Source organism: Dendropsophus ebraccatus, chromosome 9, assembly GCF_027789765.1.
Source record: "Dendropsophus ebraccatus isolate aDenEbr1 chromosome 9, aDenEbr1.pat, whole genome shotgun sequence".
Classification (NCBI taxonomy): domain Eukaryota; kingdom Metazoa; phylum Chordata; class Amphibia; order Anura; family Hylidae; genus Dendropsophus; species Dendropsophus ebraccatus.
Window position 1 is genome coordinate 44,991,982 of NC_091462.1, and position 16,882 is coordinate 45,008,863.

Here is a 16,882-nt window from a genome sequence, read left to right on the forward strand (position 1 = left end):
GATGATCTTATGCTGACCAATGACATTTTACTGAAAAATGGCTATAAAGAAAGCCTTTTTACACATCTGCATAATCTAAATTCTAGTTCCTTTTTTATGCAAACTTTGTTTGTTGGGGTCACGTCACCTCTGGGTTGTGCATCTAATAATAAAGTATATGGTGGCAGACACCATTACGTCAATAGACACCAAAGACTTTTATCGAGTAAGTCCCGGTCTATTACTAGTATAATAATTATAATATTTAAAAAAAAGTATACATTTGGGAGTCAGCAGTCAGTAAAGTCACGTATGCCGCTGTATGTGTTAGGCAGAGGTTGGGAAGTTATCCAGCGCCTTTATACATTAATTCAGATTGTACACTGTTACATGTTCACACAAGAAAAAGCCTACTTTTTCACATCTATTCTTGTAGCCTTTGACAACCACAAACAGTTCTAATCTGGAAAAAAAGCTCTTTTTTTAGACTGTAATTTATACGCTTAATCTATAAAAATTACTAGTATTCTCTTCTCCGGCACAGCTACACTGCAATTCTGGAGACTGCTTAGCCCACAATTCTCAGAATGAGTTGCTGGCTGGATGTCTGCGGACATTGCTCTGGGGAGTCGGCACATGTAATTTTTACAGCAGGTCATCTATAGTAATGTGCAATGTGAGAGAATCTAATTCCCTGTATGCTGTACAATCCTCAGAATTTTTAGCTAACATGGCAAACATCCAAAAAGCTAAACCTCTCTATGCACATTAACTTTTTTTTAACTAGATCATTGTTAATTTTGCTTAACTGGTAGACCAAACATTATAGTGAATAATATTCGAGACAAAAAATGAGCTGCACTTAAATGACTGCACCTAAAGTGGTTATCAAAAATTAGAAAAACATTACAGTTTTTTCCTCCTTAAAACATTACCCCTGCCCCCTGTTTGTGGGTGGTACTGCAGTGCATATACTGTTGTTCAGAGAAATCACAGTTTTAGGCTGGATTCACACACAGTATATTTCAGGCAGTATTTGGTCCTCATTGCAACCAAAACCAAGAGTGGATAAAAAAAAAAAAAGAAAGGCTATGATCACACAATAGTGAAATTGAGTGGATGGCCGCCATATAATGGCAAATATTTGCTGTTATTTTGAAACAACGGTTATTGTATAGAAATAATGGCAGTTATTTACTGTTATATGGCGGCCATCCACTCAATTTCAACATTATGTGAACAGAGCCTGTGTTTTCAATCCACTCCTGGTTTTGGTTGCAATGAGGACCTGACATGAGGACCAAATACTGCCTGAAATATAGTGTGTGTGAACTAGTGATGTCACGATACCAGAATTTTGAGTTCGATACCAATTCTCGATTTTTTTTTTTCGATTTTAGCGCTTACAGTACATTGTTTACTGTGATCATTTTATAGTTTGGGCAATAACACTTCAGCTATCAGTCTATGCTGGGGGTAATGAATATAGTCAGGTGGTTTTCCACACATATACATGTTTGACTCAAAAGTGTGCATATGGGAAATGAGCTAATCCTTAGCGGACCACATTCGGCCCATTGAAGCATCTTTCTATGCACCTGAATTGCATCTGACAGATTCACAGCCAGGATATGAGCACATGTTTTAGGTTATGGTCACACACATGTGAACTCCAGGGGGAATCGCTGTGAGTGATGATCAATCCCCGTACAGCACTATAGAATATCAGCATATACTATAGTGCTGTACAGGGATTGATCATCACTATGGACAATGGGGTACAGACTACAACCCCTACACTGCAGGGAGCTGGTGAAGGCTGCCAGGTCTAGACAGACAGGAGAGGGTTACTCTGCCTGGCAAGTCAGTTCCTGTCAGGGGACAGGGGTTTAAGGGCAGGGATGTGGGGGCACACTAGAGGGCAGGGATGTTTGCAATGTCTGCACACATCCCCTGCTCTCACTTACTGCGGTACCTGTGTACAAAGCATGAGGCTTGTCAAAGCAAAGGGGAGGAAGATTTGTAAAGGGAGCTTATTAAAGGTGGAGCCGACAGCCTGAACCTTGGCCACCAGGAAGATTAACCTTTGCTGCTGGCCGAGGTTCAGGCTGTCTGTTCCACCTTAAATAAGCTCCCTTTACAAATCCCCCCTCCCCTCAGCCCAGGAAGCTCCCAGCTGTCAGGCCTCCGTTCCTCCGTGCATATTCATGTGCGCACACTCAGGCCGGTCAGGAAGCGCAGCCACCAGTCTGAGAGTGTGCATACATGGGGGTCTGTTACACACAGTAGCCGACCCCCACTGCTTCTGGAATGGCACAGGATGGGTCAGATGCCGCTGTCAGTTGTGACAGCGGCATCTGCACAGTTACATACCTGACACTAGCGATCGCTGTGTGTCGGCTATAACTTATCCTTGCAGTGAGCGGAGGAAGGGGCGGGCGGAGGAGGTGACTCCAGGGAGCAGGAGTCAGCACTCAGAGAACATGGCCGGTGCTCAGCTAGTCGCCGGCCGTGTTCTCTGCTCTATACTTTATGTTAAGCTGCGTTATTAAGCTGGTACCGAAACGTTGTTTTGCCCGAAATATCGATAGTATCGATATTTCGGTGCATCGTGCATCCCTAGTGTGAACAGAGCCTAAAAAGGTGAGCCAGGATGCACATATACAGGAGCGCAATAACTGACAGATTTTTTTTGCCCTATTTTACTTTCTTTAAAAAACAAAAAACATAACTATATCAGATTACATATAAAAAGAGTGGGAAAAACCCACCAGTGATTATTGTCCACATTGTGTTATTTTTTTAAATATATGGGAAAGAATAGTAGTAAAGCAAAAAATATGTACACAAGCTTACTTACATGGCAGGTTTGCTTCAAGTTCTGCTACTTCTGTAAGAGAAAGAAAGACTTGGTGAGGCAGGTACAATACATCACATACATACAGTAGAATATGTGCAGGTATGCATTAGGATGTGACCGTGTGATTTTGTTTTATGAGAAAGGGTGCTATTCCCAAACCAAATAAAAAATACACTATTTGGGTAAAACCTATTAGGCTGGCTAAAGGTGACCAATCACACACAAGAACTCAACAATTTGGGCAAACTGATGCAAACCAAGTTTGACGCTCTGAAATTCAGACTTAATGCAAAGATTATCACTCTGTGTCAAAGAGGAGAGCAGAGGCAGCGTGATTACTTGGCCCTACAGCTCCGTCCCCTTCATTGGCTTACACGGCGCTGCCAGCGGTGAGTTAAGGAGAAGCCCAGGCAGGGTCTCACTTTTTTTTCCAAAAAAGTTGGGGAGGAGATGGCTGTACAGAACATGAACTTACCTCTCTAGCTCCAGTGCAGGGGTCCACTGGCCTCCGCTCCACTTCCTAATCTGAGCGAGGACCCAGGTCGTGACGTGTCAGCCACGCTTAGCCACTGACTGGCTGAGTGGGGCTAACACGTCATGAACCAAGTCCCCGCTAAGACCAGGAAGTGGCAAGGGGACTGGAAATAGAAGTGGAGGGCAGTGGACCGCTACACTGGGGGAAGTAGGTGCATGTTGTTATGCTCAGCCATCTCCTCCCCGGCTCTTTGGGAAAAAAAACAAAAAAAAACCCCTGGACTTCTCCTTTAAAAGTGGTTTCTTATAATAATCCAGCATCAGAGGAAACGTATTGGCACCACATCTGAGCGCTGCACCCTGCTGTTATAAGGTGCTTGGGTAGGGCATATAATGGTGCGTTTACACAGAGATATTTATGACAGATCTGTGAAGCCAAAGCCAGGAACAGACCATAAACAGAGAACAGGTCATAAAGGAAAGACTAAGATTTTTCCTCTTTTCTAATCAATTCCTGGCTTTGGCTTCAAAAATCTGTCACATAAATCTGTCAGTGTAAACGCACCATCAGGGATCCAACAGGTTCCCATTAAACATCGCTAAGGGAGTTCAGAGCGGGGCCGCGCGGCGACCCCACCCTGAACCGCCGCGGTCCAGGGTCCCGCATGTAGCCCGGGACCGCGGCTATTAGAGGGCATGGTCCGATCGCCGTGCCCGCTAATTAGGTAATCAGATGCAGCCGTCAAAGTTGACAGCTGCATCAGATTACCTTCCGGAGCCGTTCCCTGGTGTCTAGTGGGGTGATGGCGCTGTTCCCGGCTCGGCATTCGGTTGCTTCCGGCTGCAGCAGCCGGAAGCAATCGAGTGCCTATCTCATCGATCTATGCCAGGCATGTCCAAAGTCCGGCCGGAGGGCCATTTGCGGCCCGCGTTCCGAACTTTTACGGCCCCCCAGGTATCCAGCTTGCTATTATCTGCCTGTGTTATAAAGCATATAGCATGTAAAATGGTCAGCCCTCGCACATGTTCACTTCATCAAATTTGGCACTCTTCGAAAAAAGTTTGGACATGCCTGATCTATGCTGTATATCTATACAGCATAGATCGTAATGAGAGATCAGTGTGCATATACTAGAAGTCCCCCTAGGGGGGCTTCTAGTATAAGTGTAAAAAAAAAAAGTGTCATTAATAATAAAAAGCCCCCTCCCCTAATAAAAGTGTGAATCACCCCCCCTTTTACCATGTTATAAATAAAAATAAAACAAACAAACAAACAAACATGTTTGGTGTCGCTGCGTGCGTAATTGCCCGAACTATTAATTTACCATATTTCTGATCTCGCAAGTTTGCGTCCTTGCACAGCCCCATGTTGGGCAGTCTAAAACTAACCTTCGTTTTAAAGGGAGATAAACCACTACAGCAGTTTACTGCCCTATCCTTTATAAGAACACACACGCTCAGCCAAGAGTGGTATTGGAGAATGCAGAAAGACAGCTATACACATGACCACCTTTTGGCGCTGGTTATACAAGGCGGCTTAGCAACCATCCTTCATACTTTTGATGTACTGACTTTAAAATGCAAAAACAAAAGCATCAAGAACCACCAAGGTGATAAGGTCACCACATAGGATTTCACAACACTAATTTCTCGTCCATGTCATTCTATTAATAACGTTGCCGATGGCAGCAAAACTGCATTCACCGGACCATATGTATCGCTCATAGCAACTGTTCAGGCTTTGTTTTTTTTAACTCTAAGGAAAACAAAATTTTGGGCTTAATATTTGTGTCCATTTAATGTCCTAGATATTCCTCCCAACTCCCATGTAGTGTCATTAAGGATCTAAAATATTTAGCACCTGATGTATTTTGCTACTCAAATTCACTTGTGAGGGTATCCTTGCATTATGTTTTTTTTGTTTGTGTTTTAGTTGTGTTTCCACATAGCATAAAAACACCCAGTATTTTTTATTTTTAGGGGGTGGGGTGCTTTAGATGGCTGAAAAAGACAACTGACTAGAAAAAAAAATCTAAACACACGCTGGTGGGAAAAAATAAACAAAAAACACTTGCCACATTTTGCAGTGTAAACTGTGGCACATATTTCCACATTGGGGAATGGCAGTGTTTTTTTCTTTTTCAGCACGTGCCACAAACCCCCCCAGAAATGGAATTATAAAGGTTGTAGTCCAAATGTTCCTATAACAGCTTTCATAGTTGGAGAGAAGACATGAGAGGATTTATCAGTGTGTGTGTGGGTGGGGAAGACCACCCTAAGGAACTACAGAGAAGATAAAAATTATTATTAAACATTTATGCTGTAGATTGCAGTAAATGACAGAATCTCTCAGCATCACATTCTCTATCCGAGAGCAGCATGTGAGCCCTGACAGCTAAATCCTAACCACTGTGAAACAGTATGACAATCCACAGCTACAAACAAAAAGTGGCTACAAGGCTCTTGTAATGAGTGGTACACCAGGGGGCGGCACACCATGGTTTTCCAATTTTCATTACCTTGACCTTGCAACCTGAATGCTGAACAAATAAGAGGGAATAATGGTCCCTAGCAGTAATATGGCTTCTACAAATCTTTTGTGAAAGTACCATTTTGAGATTGCTCCCTTGACTTCTGTAGGGACAGGAACCCTATCAATATCTGCTCCTGCTTTACTGCAATATGGATTCATTTCATTTTTGCATGTTTTACAAGTTTAAAAAAAAAATTAAAAAGAGGGAGAAATAAGGATTGTGTCATGAAATAAAAAAAAAACTTCATGACAGCACTAACTACAGTACTAACTTAAAGAGTCACTGTCAAATTTTTTTTGTAAGAAATCAATAGTCCAGGCGATTTTAAGAAACTTTGTAATAGGGTTTATTAGCCAAATATGCCATCATCTGCATGTAAAAAGCCTTTTCCCAGGTCCTCCCCTCCTCTCCTTTCAGTCATCCACTCCTCAGAATCAGGAAATCTCGACTGTTTTTTTATCAGTCGGATCTGTCTGGTCTATGAAGAGGGGAGGAGGTAACGGGAAGGAGCAAGATTAGTGGGCAGCTGAGAGCCAAGAACAGGGCCGTTTCTAGTGGCGGGCGGGCCGGGCGACCGCACGGGGAGCCAACAGCTATGGGGCGCATGCTGTCCGCCCCATCATCTGCCCAGACCGCCGCCACCCCGCCTGGCAGGGTCCCTTCAGGCAGCCGGATCTCCTGCAAGTACAGTGAGCTTCCGGCACAGGCAGTCTGCCACACACTGGCCCGGAAGCTCCCCGCTGTAGCCCCGCGGCACCCAAACTTCTCCTCTCCTGTTTGGCGGTGGACATGTGACGTGATGACGTCACATGTCGGCAGCCGAGGAGAGAAGTCCGGGCGCTGCGGGGCTACAGTGGTGAGCTTCCGGGCCGGTGTGTGGCAGACTGCCTGTGCCGGAAGCTCACTGTACTTGCAGGATCAGCAGCCAGACAGAAGGGGACGCTGCTGCAGGATCCAGGAAAGGTGAGAGTATTTTTTCCCCCCTCATAATTGCTGCAATGTGGGGGCTCCAAAGGGGCCAATAGTATGGAAGGCTACACGGGGGGGAGGGCTATACTATGGGGGAGCTACTCGGGGGGAGGGCTATACTTTGGGGGTCTACACAAGGGGAGGGGCCTTACTATGGGGGGCTACACAGGGGGCCTATACTATGGGGGGCTACACAGGGGGATGGCATCCTATATGGGGCTATTACTATCTGGACTGCACAGGGGATTACTACTATGGGGGGGAAGCACAAGGGGGATTATTACTATTAGGGGGAGCACTGGGGGGATTATTACTATAAGGGGGAGCACTGGGGAGATTATTACTATGGGGGGAAGCACAGGTGGGATTATTACTATGGAGGAAAGCACAGGGGGGTTATTACTATGGGGGGAGCACAAGGGGGATTATTATAATGGGGATAGCACAGGGAGGATTATTACTATGGAGTGGGGACCAGGGGGATTATTACTATGGGGTAGCACGGGGATTATTACTATGGGGATAGAGCACAGGGGGATTACTACTATGGGGATAGAGCACAGGGGGATTATTATTATGGGGATAGAGCACAGGGGGATTATTACTATTGAGACTGCAGAGGGGGGATTATTACTATGGGGGGGAAGCACAAGTGGGATTACTACTTTTGGGACTGCACAGGGGGGATTATTACTATGGGGATAGAGTATGGGGGGAGCACAGGGGGATTATTAGTATGGGTGGAGCACAGGGGGATTATTACTATGGGTGGAGCACAGGGGGATTATTACTATTAGAGGGAGCACTGGGGGGATTATTACTATAAGGGGGAGCACTGGGGAGATTATTACTATGGGGGGGAAGCACAGGTGGGATTATTACTATGGAGGAAAGCACAGGGGTGTTATTACTATGGGGGGAGCACAAGGGGGATTATTATAATGGGGATAGCACAGGGAGGATTATTACTATGGAGTGGGGACCAGGGGGATTATTACTATGGGGTAGCACGGGGATTATTACTATGGGGATAGAGCACAGGGGGATTATTACTATGGGGATAGAGCACAGGGGGATTATTATTATGGGGATAGAGCACAGGGGGATTATTATTATGGGGATAGAGCACAGGGGGATTATTACTATCGAGACTGCAGAGGGGGGATTATTACTATGGGGGGGAAGCACAAGTGGGATTACTACTTTTGGAACTGCACAGGGGGGATTATTACTATGGGGATAGAGTATGGGGGGAGCACAGGGGGATTATTAGTATGGGTGGAGCACAGGGGGATTATTACTATGGGTGGAGCACAGGGGGATTATTACTATGGGTGGAGCACAGGGGGATTATTACTATGGGTGGAGCACAGGGGGATTATTACTATGGGTGGAGCACAGGGGGATTATTACTATGGGGGGAGCACAGGGGGATTATTACTATGGGGGGAGCACAGGGGGGATTATTACTATGGGAGGGAGCACAGGGGGGGATTATTACTATGGGAGGGAGCACAGGGGGGGGATTATTACTACGGGAGGGAGCACAGGGGGGGATTATTACTACGGGAGGGAACACAGGGGGGGATTATTACTAAATGAAGGCACAGCAGGGGATGCTACATACAGGGGACAACCCACATAGACACAAAAAAGTGAAAGTTGTAAAAGTGCGGAGCCTAAGATGTCTGTCTGGCAGGTTCAGAAGAGAAACTGTAGCCGCAAGAAACCACCAGGTCGGCCTGGGCCAGAAGGAGAGGAAAAAAGAGAAGTGACGCCTCAGATCAAAGAAGACATTACCTGTGAGTCATGGATTTTTTATTTTTTTATTTTTTTTTTTTAGGGGGGGGGTGTTTTAGCAAGATTCACCCTGTAGTGTAAATTACCTAGAAATGGCCCTGGCCAAGAACAAAGGATTGCTCAGCGGGTGAGCTATTCAGAGCCCTAATTAGAGGTCAGAGAGGTCCCTAGTGACTGTCAGAGGAGAGAGCCCGTGATGTGAATGTAAATTAACTCTTTGTTGTCCTGCTTTGCTGCTTTTACTTTCTCTCTCCATAGGAAAACAATGAAGACAAGGGGAGAGCTTCAAACTGCTTTTTCATGATAAAAATTCATTTTTCGGCTAATAAACCCAATTACAAAGTTTCTTAAAATCGCCTGGACTAGTGATTTCTGCAATAAAAATTTTAACGACAGTGACACTTTAAGTACCAAAGCAGAAGTACAGATGATTAGAGGACTATACATCCACACAACAAGTCACATGAGTTAGACCAAGTCTATAGTGTTGGGAAAATTTGACATATTCGCTCTACTACTGGTCCTAGATAACCCCTTTAATGCTTGAAGGCAATGAACATTATGTGAGGAAGAGAGCAATGAGCAATCAATTTTCATTTAAAGGGGTACACCAGCGGGGGGGCATTTTTTTGCTGGGACTGGGGAGGAGGTGGCTGAGGGAAACTACGTCCACTCACCTCCCCGATCCAGCGGCGGGTCCCGCATCGCGGCGCTCTGGTCCCTGGTTCCCGGCCGCTTCCTGGTGTCTGACGCTGGCCCGAGACGATACGTCTCAGGTCCGCTCAGCCAGTCAGTGACAAAGGCGGGATTTGAGCGGACTTAAAACGGATCCCGCCTCTGTCACTGGCTGAGTGGACCTGAGACGTTACGTCTCGGGCCCGCGTCAGACACCAGGAAGCGGCCGGGAACCGGGGACCGGAACGCTGCGGGACCCACCGCTGGAATCGGGGAGGTGAGTGGACATAGTTTCCCTCAGCCACCTCCTCACCAGTCCCAAGAAAAAATGCCCCCCCCCCGCTGGAGTACCTCTTTAACCCATCTTTACGATAGATCATCAAGAACCAGACTTCACTTTTTATCCCGTCACCAATGATTTATGGTGACAGGGGATAAAAAGTGCATCCCTGGCACTGGGAACAGGCTATCAGCGGTATATAATATATACCGCTGATCGCTTGTTCCGGGGCCACACAGGGGGGTCCCCGATCACTGCCCCATGCTCTCCACTACTTCCGGTGGCGGAGAGCATGGGGCTTTAATTATTTTTACTTTTCCATCACTGAGAACAGACATAGACTGTTCACAGTGATGGCGGTGGCCATCTTGGATGGCCGCCGGGGGAGGGGAGAGTGAGTGTGAAGATGTTAATAGAATTGTTTTGTTTTTTAATTCAAATCAAACTGTATGTTTGTAAACTTTGTGTTGGTACATGAATTTTCCTGGACTGACAAACCACCTGTGTGAACGGTTCTTTTGTTTCTTGTTTTGCTTTTTCTAATTAGGCTGGCCACCTAATGTTCTAATTTTTCCTCCCATTTCTGGTATTGCCACCAGGGAACAATGTACCAAAACTAAGTAAAAGTGCTGTGATGTGACCATATAACATCATAACATTATAATTTTGTATTTTCTTTTTACTTACCTGCCTGGAGCAGCTGCAGCAAGGTGTGTGCTTTGACCATGTAAGAGGCAGACCAGCAGAAACTCAGGGGTTTTATAGGAAAATGTGCAAAGCATTGTGGGAGTTGTCAAGAGTATAAAACTCCATCAGGTGTAAATGATTGTGTGGATTGTGAAGTTTTGTAGTATGTTACAAGGTGGAAAGCAGCAAACTGACTACTGTCATGTAATTTTTTTTGAGGAGTAAAATAAAAGCCATTTGGATTTTTCTTCTCTGATCAAGATTGATCTTTTTGAAAACCCCATGGCCAACAGTTAGTTACCGGGCCACTAGGGGGGCTGATCTGGGGTCTGGGGGCCACTTTTTTCATCTCCCCGGCTGTGGATTCACGGTGGGGGGGAGATGAAAGCATGCGGTGGCGCCGGCAATGTCTGGTACCGGCGGCCGCCGCTATCACGTTAATAGCCGCGATCGTCGGTACGTGGGGGCGGGGGGGTTGTTGGCGGTCGGGACGGACCACATACACTGCTGGGGGTGTGGGGTGGGGGCCTTACCGGCGCCGCAGCCTTATTCTCTGCCATCGCTCTAAAAAGCTTATGGCAGCAGAATAAGGCCCATTAGTGACCACCGTAAAAAGCCGTATCGGCGGTCACTAAGGGGTTAAGAAACTTTGTGATTTCTTTGTCATTGGGTTAATTAGGCAAATATGCCATTATCTGTATTCAAAAAGCCTTTTCCCAGGTCCCCCCCCCCTCCTCTCTCTCAGCCACTGCTCATTATCAGGAAATCTCGACTGGTTTACATCAGTCAGGCCCTGTCTGTTCTATAAAGTGGGGATGGGGGAGGAGGGAGATTAGTCGGCAGCAGAGAACAAAGGATTACACAGTGGGAGCTGTGTGAAAGCCAGTATTCAAAGGTCAGTGCTGACTTCAGAGGAGATAGCCCGGTGATGTAGCTGTAAATTAACTCTTTGTTGTCCTGTTTTGGTGCCTCAGCTACCTCCACCCCTCCCCTCTCCATAGAACAATGAAGAATGGGGGAAGAACTTCAAACTGCTTTTTCATGATAAAAAATGCACTTTCGGCTAATAAACCCAATTACAAAGTTTCTCGCACGCCTTTACTATTGATTTCTGCAAAAAAATATTTAAACGACAGTGACACTTTAACCTCTTAACCCCTAGACAACCTAGGACGTACCGTTACATCCTGGAAGTCTGTCCCCAGACGACCCTGGATGTACCGGTATGTCCTGAGCTATGAAGCGCGCTCCGGAGCGGAGCGCTCTTCATAGCAGGTGGAGGCCAGCTGCAATCAGCAGCCGGCACCTCACCGTTAATGACACGCTGCAGCGATCGCACTGCAGCGTGACTAACTCCTTAAACGCCACAATCCTGCGATCGTTAAAACGGACCGCCGGAGGTCTCTCACCGGCCTCCATGCGGTCCGATCTTCGCTCTGGTCACTGAGCCTGCACAGGCAGGCTCAATGAGCAGATCGCCGATAACACTGATTAATGCTATGCCTATGGCATAGCAGTGATCAGTGTGTAAAATGAAACTAATGAATGTACAAGTCCCCCAAAGGGACTTAAAATGTATAATAAAAAAAAAGTTAAAATCACTAATACACTACCCCAAAACCCCTCCCCCAATAAAAGTCTAAATCACCCCCATTTCCCATTATATAAATAAAACATATAAAAATAAATAAACATAATATACCGTAGCATGTGTAATTGTCCAATCTATTAAAATATAACAAGCGTCATTGCGAACGGTGGACGGCGTAAACGAAAAGAGGCAAAAAAGTGTGCGGATTACCGATTTTATGTTACGTTACATTACATATAAAAATAAATTAATAAAAAGTGATCAAAATGTCCGATCTTAACAAATATGGTATTATTAAAAACTAGAGATCATGGCGGGAAAAAATGACACCCCATACAGCCCAGTAGGTGAAAAAATAAAACAGTTATAAGCGTCACAATAGGCCCATTTTATTAAAGGGGTTGTCCGGCGATAAAAAATTATTCACAGAATAACACACATTACAAAGTTATACAACTTTGTAATGTATGTTATGTCTGTGAATGGCCCCCTTCCCGTGTCCCACCACCCCCACCCGTGTACCCGGAAGTGTGGTGCGCTATACATTACCTGTCACGTGCCGACCACGGTCTCCGATCCTCAGCAGTGACGTCTTCTTTGGGAGGCCGGCGGATCTTCCCGAGTGCTGGCCGCCCTCTGCAGCGTCATCCGAAGCTCAGCCTGTGCTCAGCCAATCGCGGCTGAGCGGCTGATGACGTGGCCACGTCATCAGCTGCTCAGCCGCGATTGGCTGAGCACAGTTATGCTCAGCCAATCGCGGCTGAGCTTCGGATGACGCTGCAGAGGACGGCCGGCACTCGGGAAGATCCGCCGGCCTCCCGAAAAAGACGTCACTGCTGAGGATCGGAGACCGTGGACGACACGAGATGCGGTGAGTATAATGCACCACACTTCCGGGTACACGGGTGGGGGTGGTGGGACACGGGGAAGGGGGCCATTCACAGACATAACATACATTACAAAGTTGTATAACTTTGTAATGTGTGTTATTCTGTGAAAAAATTTTTATCGCCGGACAACCCCTTTAATAGTTAATTGCCAAAAAAAAGGATTTCATAAAAAAAAATATATATAACATTAGAGAATCGTGTAAACCTGCATATGGTTGTGTTCGAACTGACCTACAGAATAATTGTATCATGTCGCTTTTACCATATAGTGCATTAAGTCGACACAGGAACCCCCCAAACGTTACCATATTGCATTCTTTTTTACGATATCACCTATTTATATCTTCATAAATAATATATTTGGGATTCCGTCATACATGTTATGGTAAAATGAAAGTATACATTACACAGTACAACTATTCCTGTAACAAATAAGCCATTACATGGCCTGTAGATAGAAAACTGAAAGTGCTAGAGCTCTTAAAAGGGGAGGAGGGAAAAACGAAAACGCAAAGAACAAAATTTGCGCGGTCCACTGGGTCATTTTGGGCCTGGTCCTCAAAGGGTTAAGGACATATGCCATACTGCGACCCCGCTCTGAACTGCCGTGATCCCGACTGCTATATGCAGCACGGGACTGTGGTTATTAGCGGGAGCGGGTCAAACATGACAGCTGCATCTGTCTTAAATGCAGCCCATCTCTGGGTGTCTAGTGGCGGGATCTCCCCCCCGTGATGCGATCGCGGAGGGGGGATCCCTTCATCTTACCAGCCCGGGCCTCAGCTTCGGAATGCAAAAGAGCACCGATGTGATGGATCGGTGCTGTGTTAATAAGCTACACTGATCTCTATGGGAGACTAGTGTAGTTGTATTAGAAGTCCCCCAGGGGGACTTCTAATTACTGTGTAAATGTAAAAAAAAAAAAAAAAAAAAAAAGTGTTAATAAAAAGCCCCCTCCCTTAATAAAAGTTTGAATCAACCCCCCCTTTTTCCATTTCATAATTAAAAATAAACAAACAAACATGTTTGGTATCGCCACGGGCATAATCGCGTGAACTATTAATTTATCACATTCCTGATCTTGCACGATAAAGTGCAAAAATTGCGCATTTTTGGTCGCATCAAATCCAGAAAAATTTTAATAAAAAGCGATCAAAAAGTTGCATGTATGCAATCAAGGTATTGATAGAAAGAACACATCATGGCACAAAAAATGACACCTCACACCCCTCAGCCACATAGACCGAAGGATAAAAGAGTTATAAGCATGGTAATAGAGCAATTTTAAGGAACGTTTTTTTTTCTGTAGAAGGTTTATTTTTTTAAAAGCCATCAAATAATATAAAAGTTATGCAAGTTGTATATCGTTTTATTGACATGTCAGTTTTTCTATAGGACGAACCTATACAAAACCTATACAAAAACAAAAAACCCCAAAGAAAAGGAATTGCCTTTTTTTTTTTCCAATTTCACTGCGCATATAATTTTTAACCTCTTAACCCCTAGACGTCCTAGGACGTACCGGTACGTCCTGGAAGTCTGTCCCCAGATGACCCTGGATGTACCGATACGTCCTGAGCTATGAAGCGTGCTCCGGAGTGGAGCGCGCTTCATGGCAGGTGGGGGCCAGCTGCAATCAGCAGCCGGCACCTCACCGTTAATGACATTAACTCCTTAAATGCCTCGATCGCGGCGCGGCGTTTAATTGTGACAGGGGGAGTCCCCTGTCACTTACCGATTGGGACCCCCGCAGTCACACTCCAGATCGTTAAAACGGACCGCCGGAGGTCTCTCACCTGCCTCAGTGCGGTCCGATCGGCGCTCTGGTCACTGAGCCTGCACAGGCAGGCTCAATGAGTAGATCGCCGATAACACTGCTATGCCTATAGCATAGCAATGATCAGTGTGTAAAATGAAACTAATGAATATAATTTTTTTCTGGTTTCGCAGCATATTTTATGCAAAAATTAAGTCTACCTTTGCAAAGTACAATTAGTGACGCAAAAAAATAAGGGCTTATGTGGGTCCTTAAAGGGGTACTCCTGCGGGGGTGCACTTTTTCGCTGGGCGGGTCTTAAAAAAAAAAAAATTAAACTTGAAGCCCCGTGCCCTATGGCCGTGGCCTAGATTGCGTATGCCTTAGGCTGGCACACCCTCTCTGTCCCTCCTGCCCGCCCTCCTCATCATTAGGAATGCTCCAGGCATATTTTCTTCTGTTTGAACATTGCACAGGTGTCTTAAAAATCCAGCCCATGTTCCAGTCTGACACAGCTAACGAATAGGAGACAATCTGCCTGGAGCATTCCTAATGATGAGGAGGGTGGGGAGGAGGGACAGAGAGGTTGTGCCAGCCTAATGCATACACACGCTAAGCCGCGGCCATAGGGCACAGGACTGCCAGTTTAAAAGCTGTTTTTTAAGACAATAACTGCATCACCTGCCGAACGGAACCCAGGACAGATCTTGGATTAAAAGCCACTATCCAAAGGTACAAGTGGTTTGGGAGGGTCAGATTGTGGGTACAGAGTCACTTTAAAGGACAGTTCTAAGGAGCTACAATGATAGGGAAGGAAAACCTATTTCTGTACAAGAAAATCTAGTTTGATTCCCCAACAGGTGTAGCCATTACATTAGGGAGGCGGGATCTTCCCACAAACGATGGACAGCGCTAGCTGTTTTCTGACTGGACACAAAAGTTGACAATTATTAGGGAGAGACGAGGCCTGGGTTCTCACACTACAGGGAGCAAGAACATTAAAGAAGTAATCAAGTATAGGGAAAAAGCACAGCTACCTTCTTTCAAAAACCGTGCCATCCCTGTCCTCGGGTTGTGAGCGGTATTACAATTAAGCTTCATTTACTTTAACGGACCTAAAGTGCAAAACCTGCACCCAAACCAAGCACAAGAGTGGTGCTGTATCTGCAAGAAAGTGGCCATGTTTTTCTAAACCTGGATAAATCCCACAATAGGCTAGTAATCATGTGGTTTATTTATAAAAGTTGCTAGATATGTAATGTTATAAACAAATATTTTGGCTAGACTATCTAAAATTAAACCAAGAAGGGCAGGTCACCCGGAATAGAGCAAGCTAGCTACTTAGTGAATTAGTGCAGTCATGGTTGACTACATTCTCATTCTCTCTACCCCATGTGTAAGATACAGTATATATACATGTGCTTTAATACATTCCAGATTTCAAGAAAGCTAGCATACTAAAGCCATTGACAGTTTCATGGGAAATTGCAGAACACAGGATTCACACACTTGCTAAGGTTAAAAAGTATTAAAAAAAAAAAAAAAAAAAAAATCAAACGGTGCCAGAAAAATTTTATACACTCAAATACTTACAATATACATTCCCAAACTTGGACCTGGATGGAGGAGTGCACTTTGGGCCTCAATCACAGGAGTCTTTTGTATTCCTGTTTGACAGGCTGTATTCTAAATGTAACACAAAAGGTGGAGTTCTCTAGAACCGGGTTACTTAACCTGGGGTACGCGTCGCCGGTTGAGGGGGTACGCAGGGAGGAGGGGGGAAAAAAATAAACTTTTGCTTTGGGTTCCAGGACACTGCGATCGCACAGCAATGTCCCGGCACCAATTACCGCCGCTGATCTCACCTTCCTTGCCCCAGCAGCAGCCTCACCAAAGCCCCGTCCTCCACTGAACGCTACTGGGATAAGGAAGGTAAAAGCAGCGGCGGGGATTGGTGCCGGGACATTGCTGTATGATCGCAGTGTCCCAGAGCAAAAGAACCCGGAACCCAAAGCAAAAGAATCGGGGAGTAATGGAGTCACAGTACTAAGCAGCAGCCGCCTCCGGTGCACACTCTCCCCCTGTAGCTGCCGGATCGGGGAGCGGCGTCCACCTGGGAGCTCCAAGAGGGTAGGAGGCAGCCTGGGGACGAATCCAAGGCAGGCGGGTGGAGGTGACCCGCGCGGGCGGAGAGGAGAAGCGGCGGCAACTGATGTCCTCGCCGGCGGCTGCCGTACCAGCCAGCGGGGGCTTAGAAAATGACAGCAGCCAGAGGGTTGTATTGAGCGGGGCTCCGGCAGCAGTGAGTTGTGGACCGGCAGGAGTGGCACCCCCCGCGTCCACTAGCTGCTGCCGCTGCTTACTTCTTCCGCCGGCCTGCCCTGAGT

The 16,882-nt window shown here is 46.0% G+C and overlaps 1 protein-coding gene across 5 annotated transcripts in view; it reads right to left on the bottom strand.

The window, feature by feature from the left end:
• Window positions 1–16,882, bottom strand: part of UBE2F (ubiquitin conjugating enzyme E2 F (putative)) — a 168,198-nt gene that overhangs the window by 128,101 nt on the left and 23,215 nt on the right. For all 5 annotated transcript variants that reach the window (XM_069983185.1, XM_069983184.1, XM_069983182.1 and 2 more), the window contains one exon: window positions 2,840–2,869. In XM_069983185.1, coding sequence (XP_069839286.1) covers window positions 2,840–2,869 — 30 coding nt within the window. The remainder of the gene's footprint in view (window positions 1–2,839; window positions 2,870–16,882) is intronic.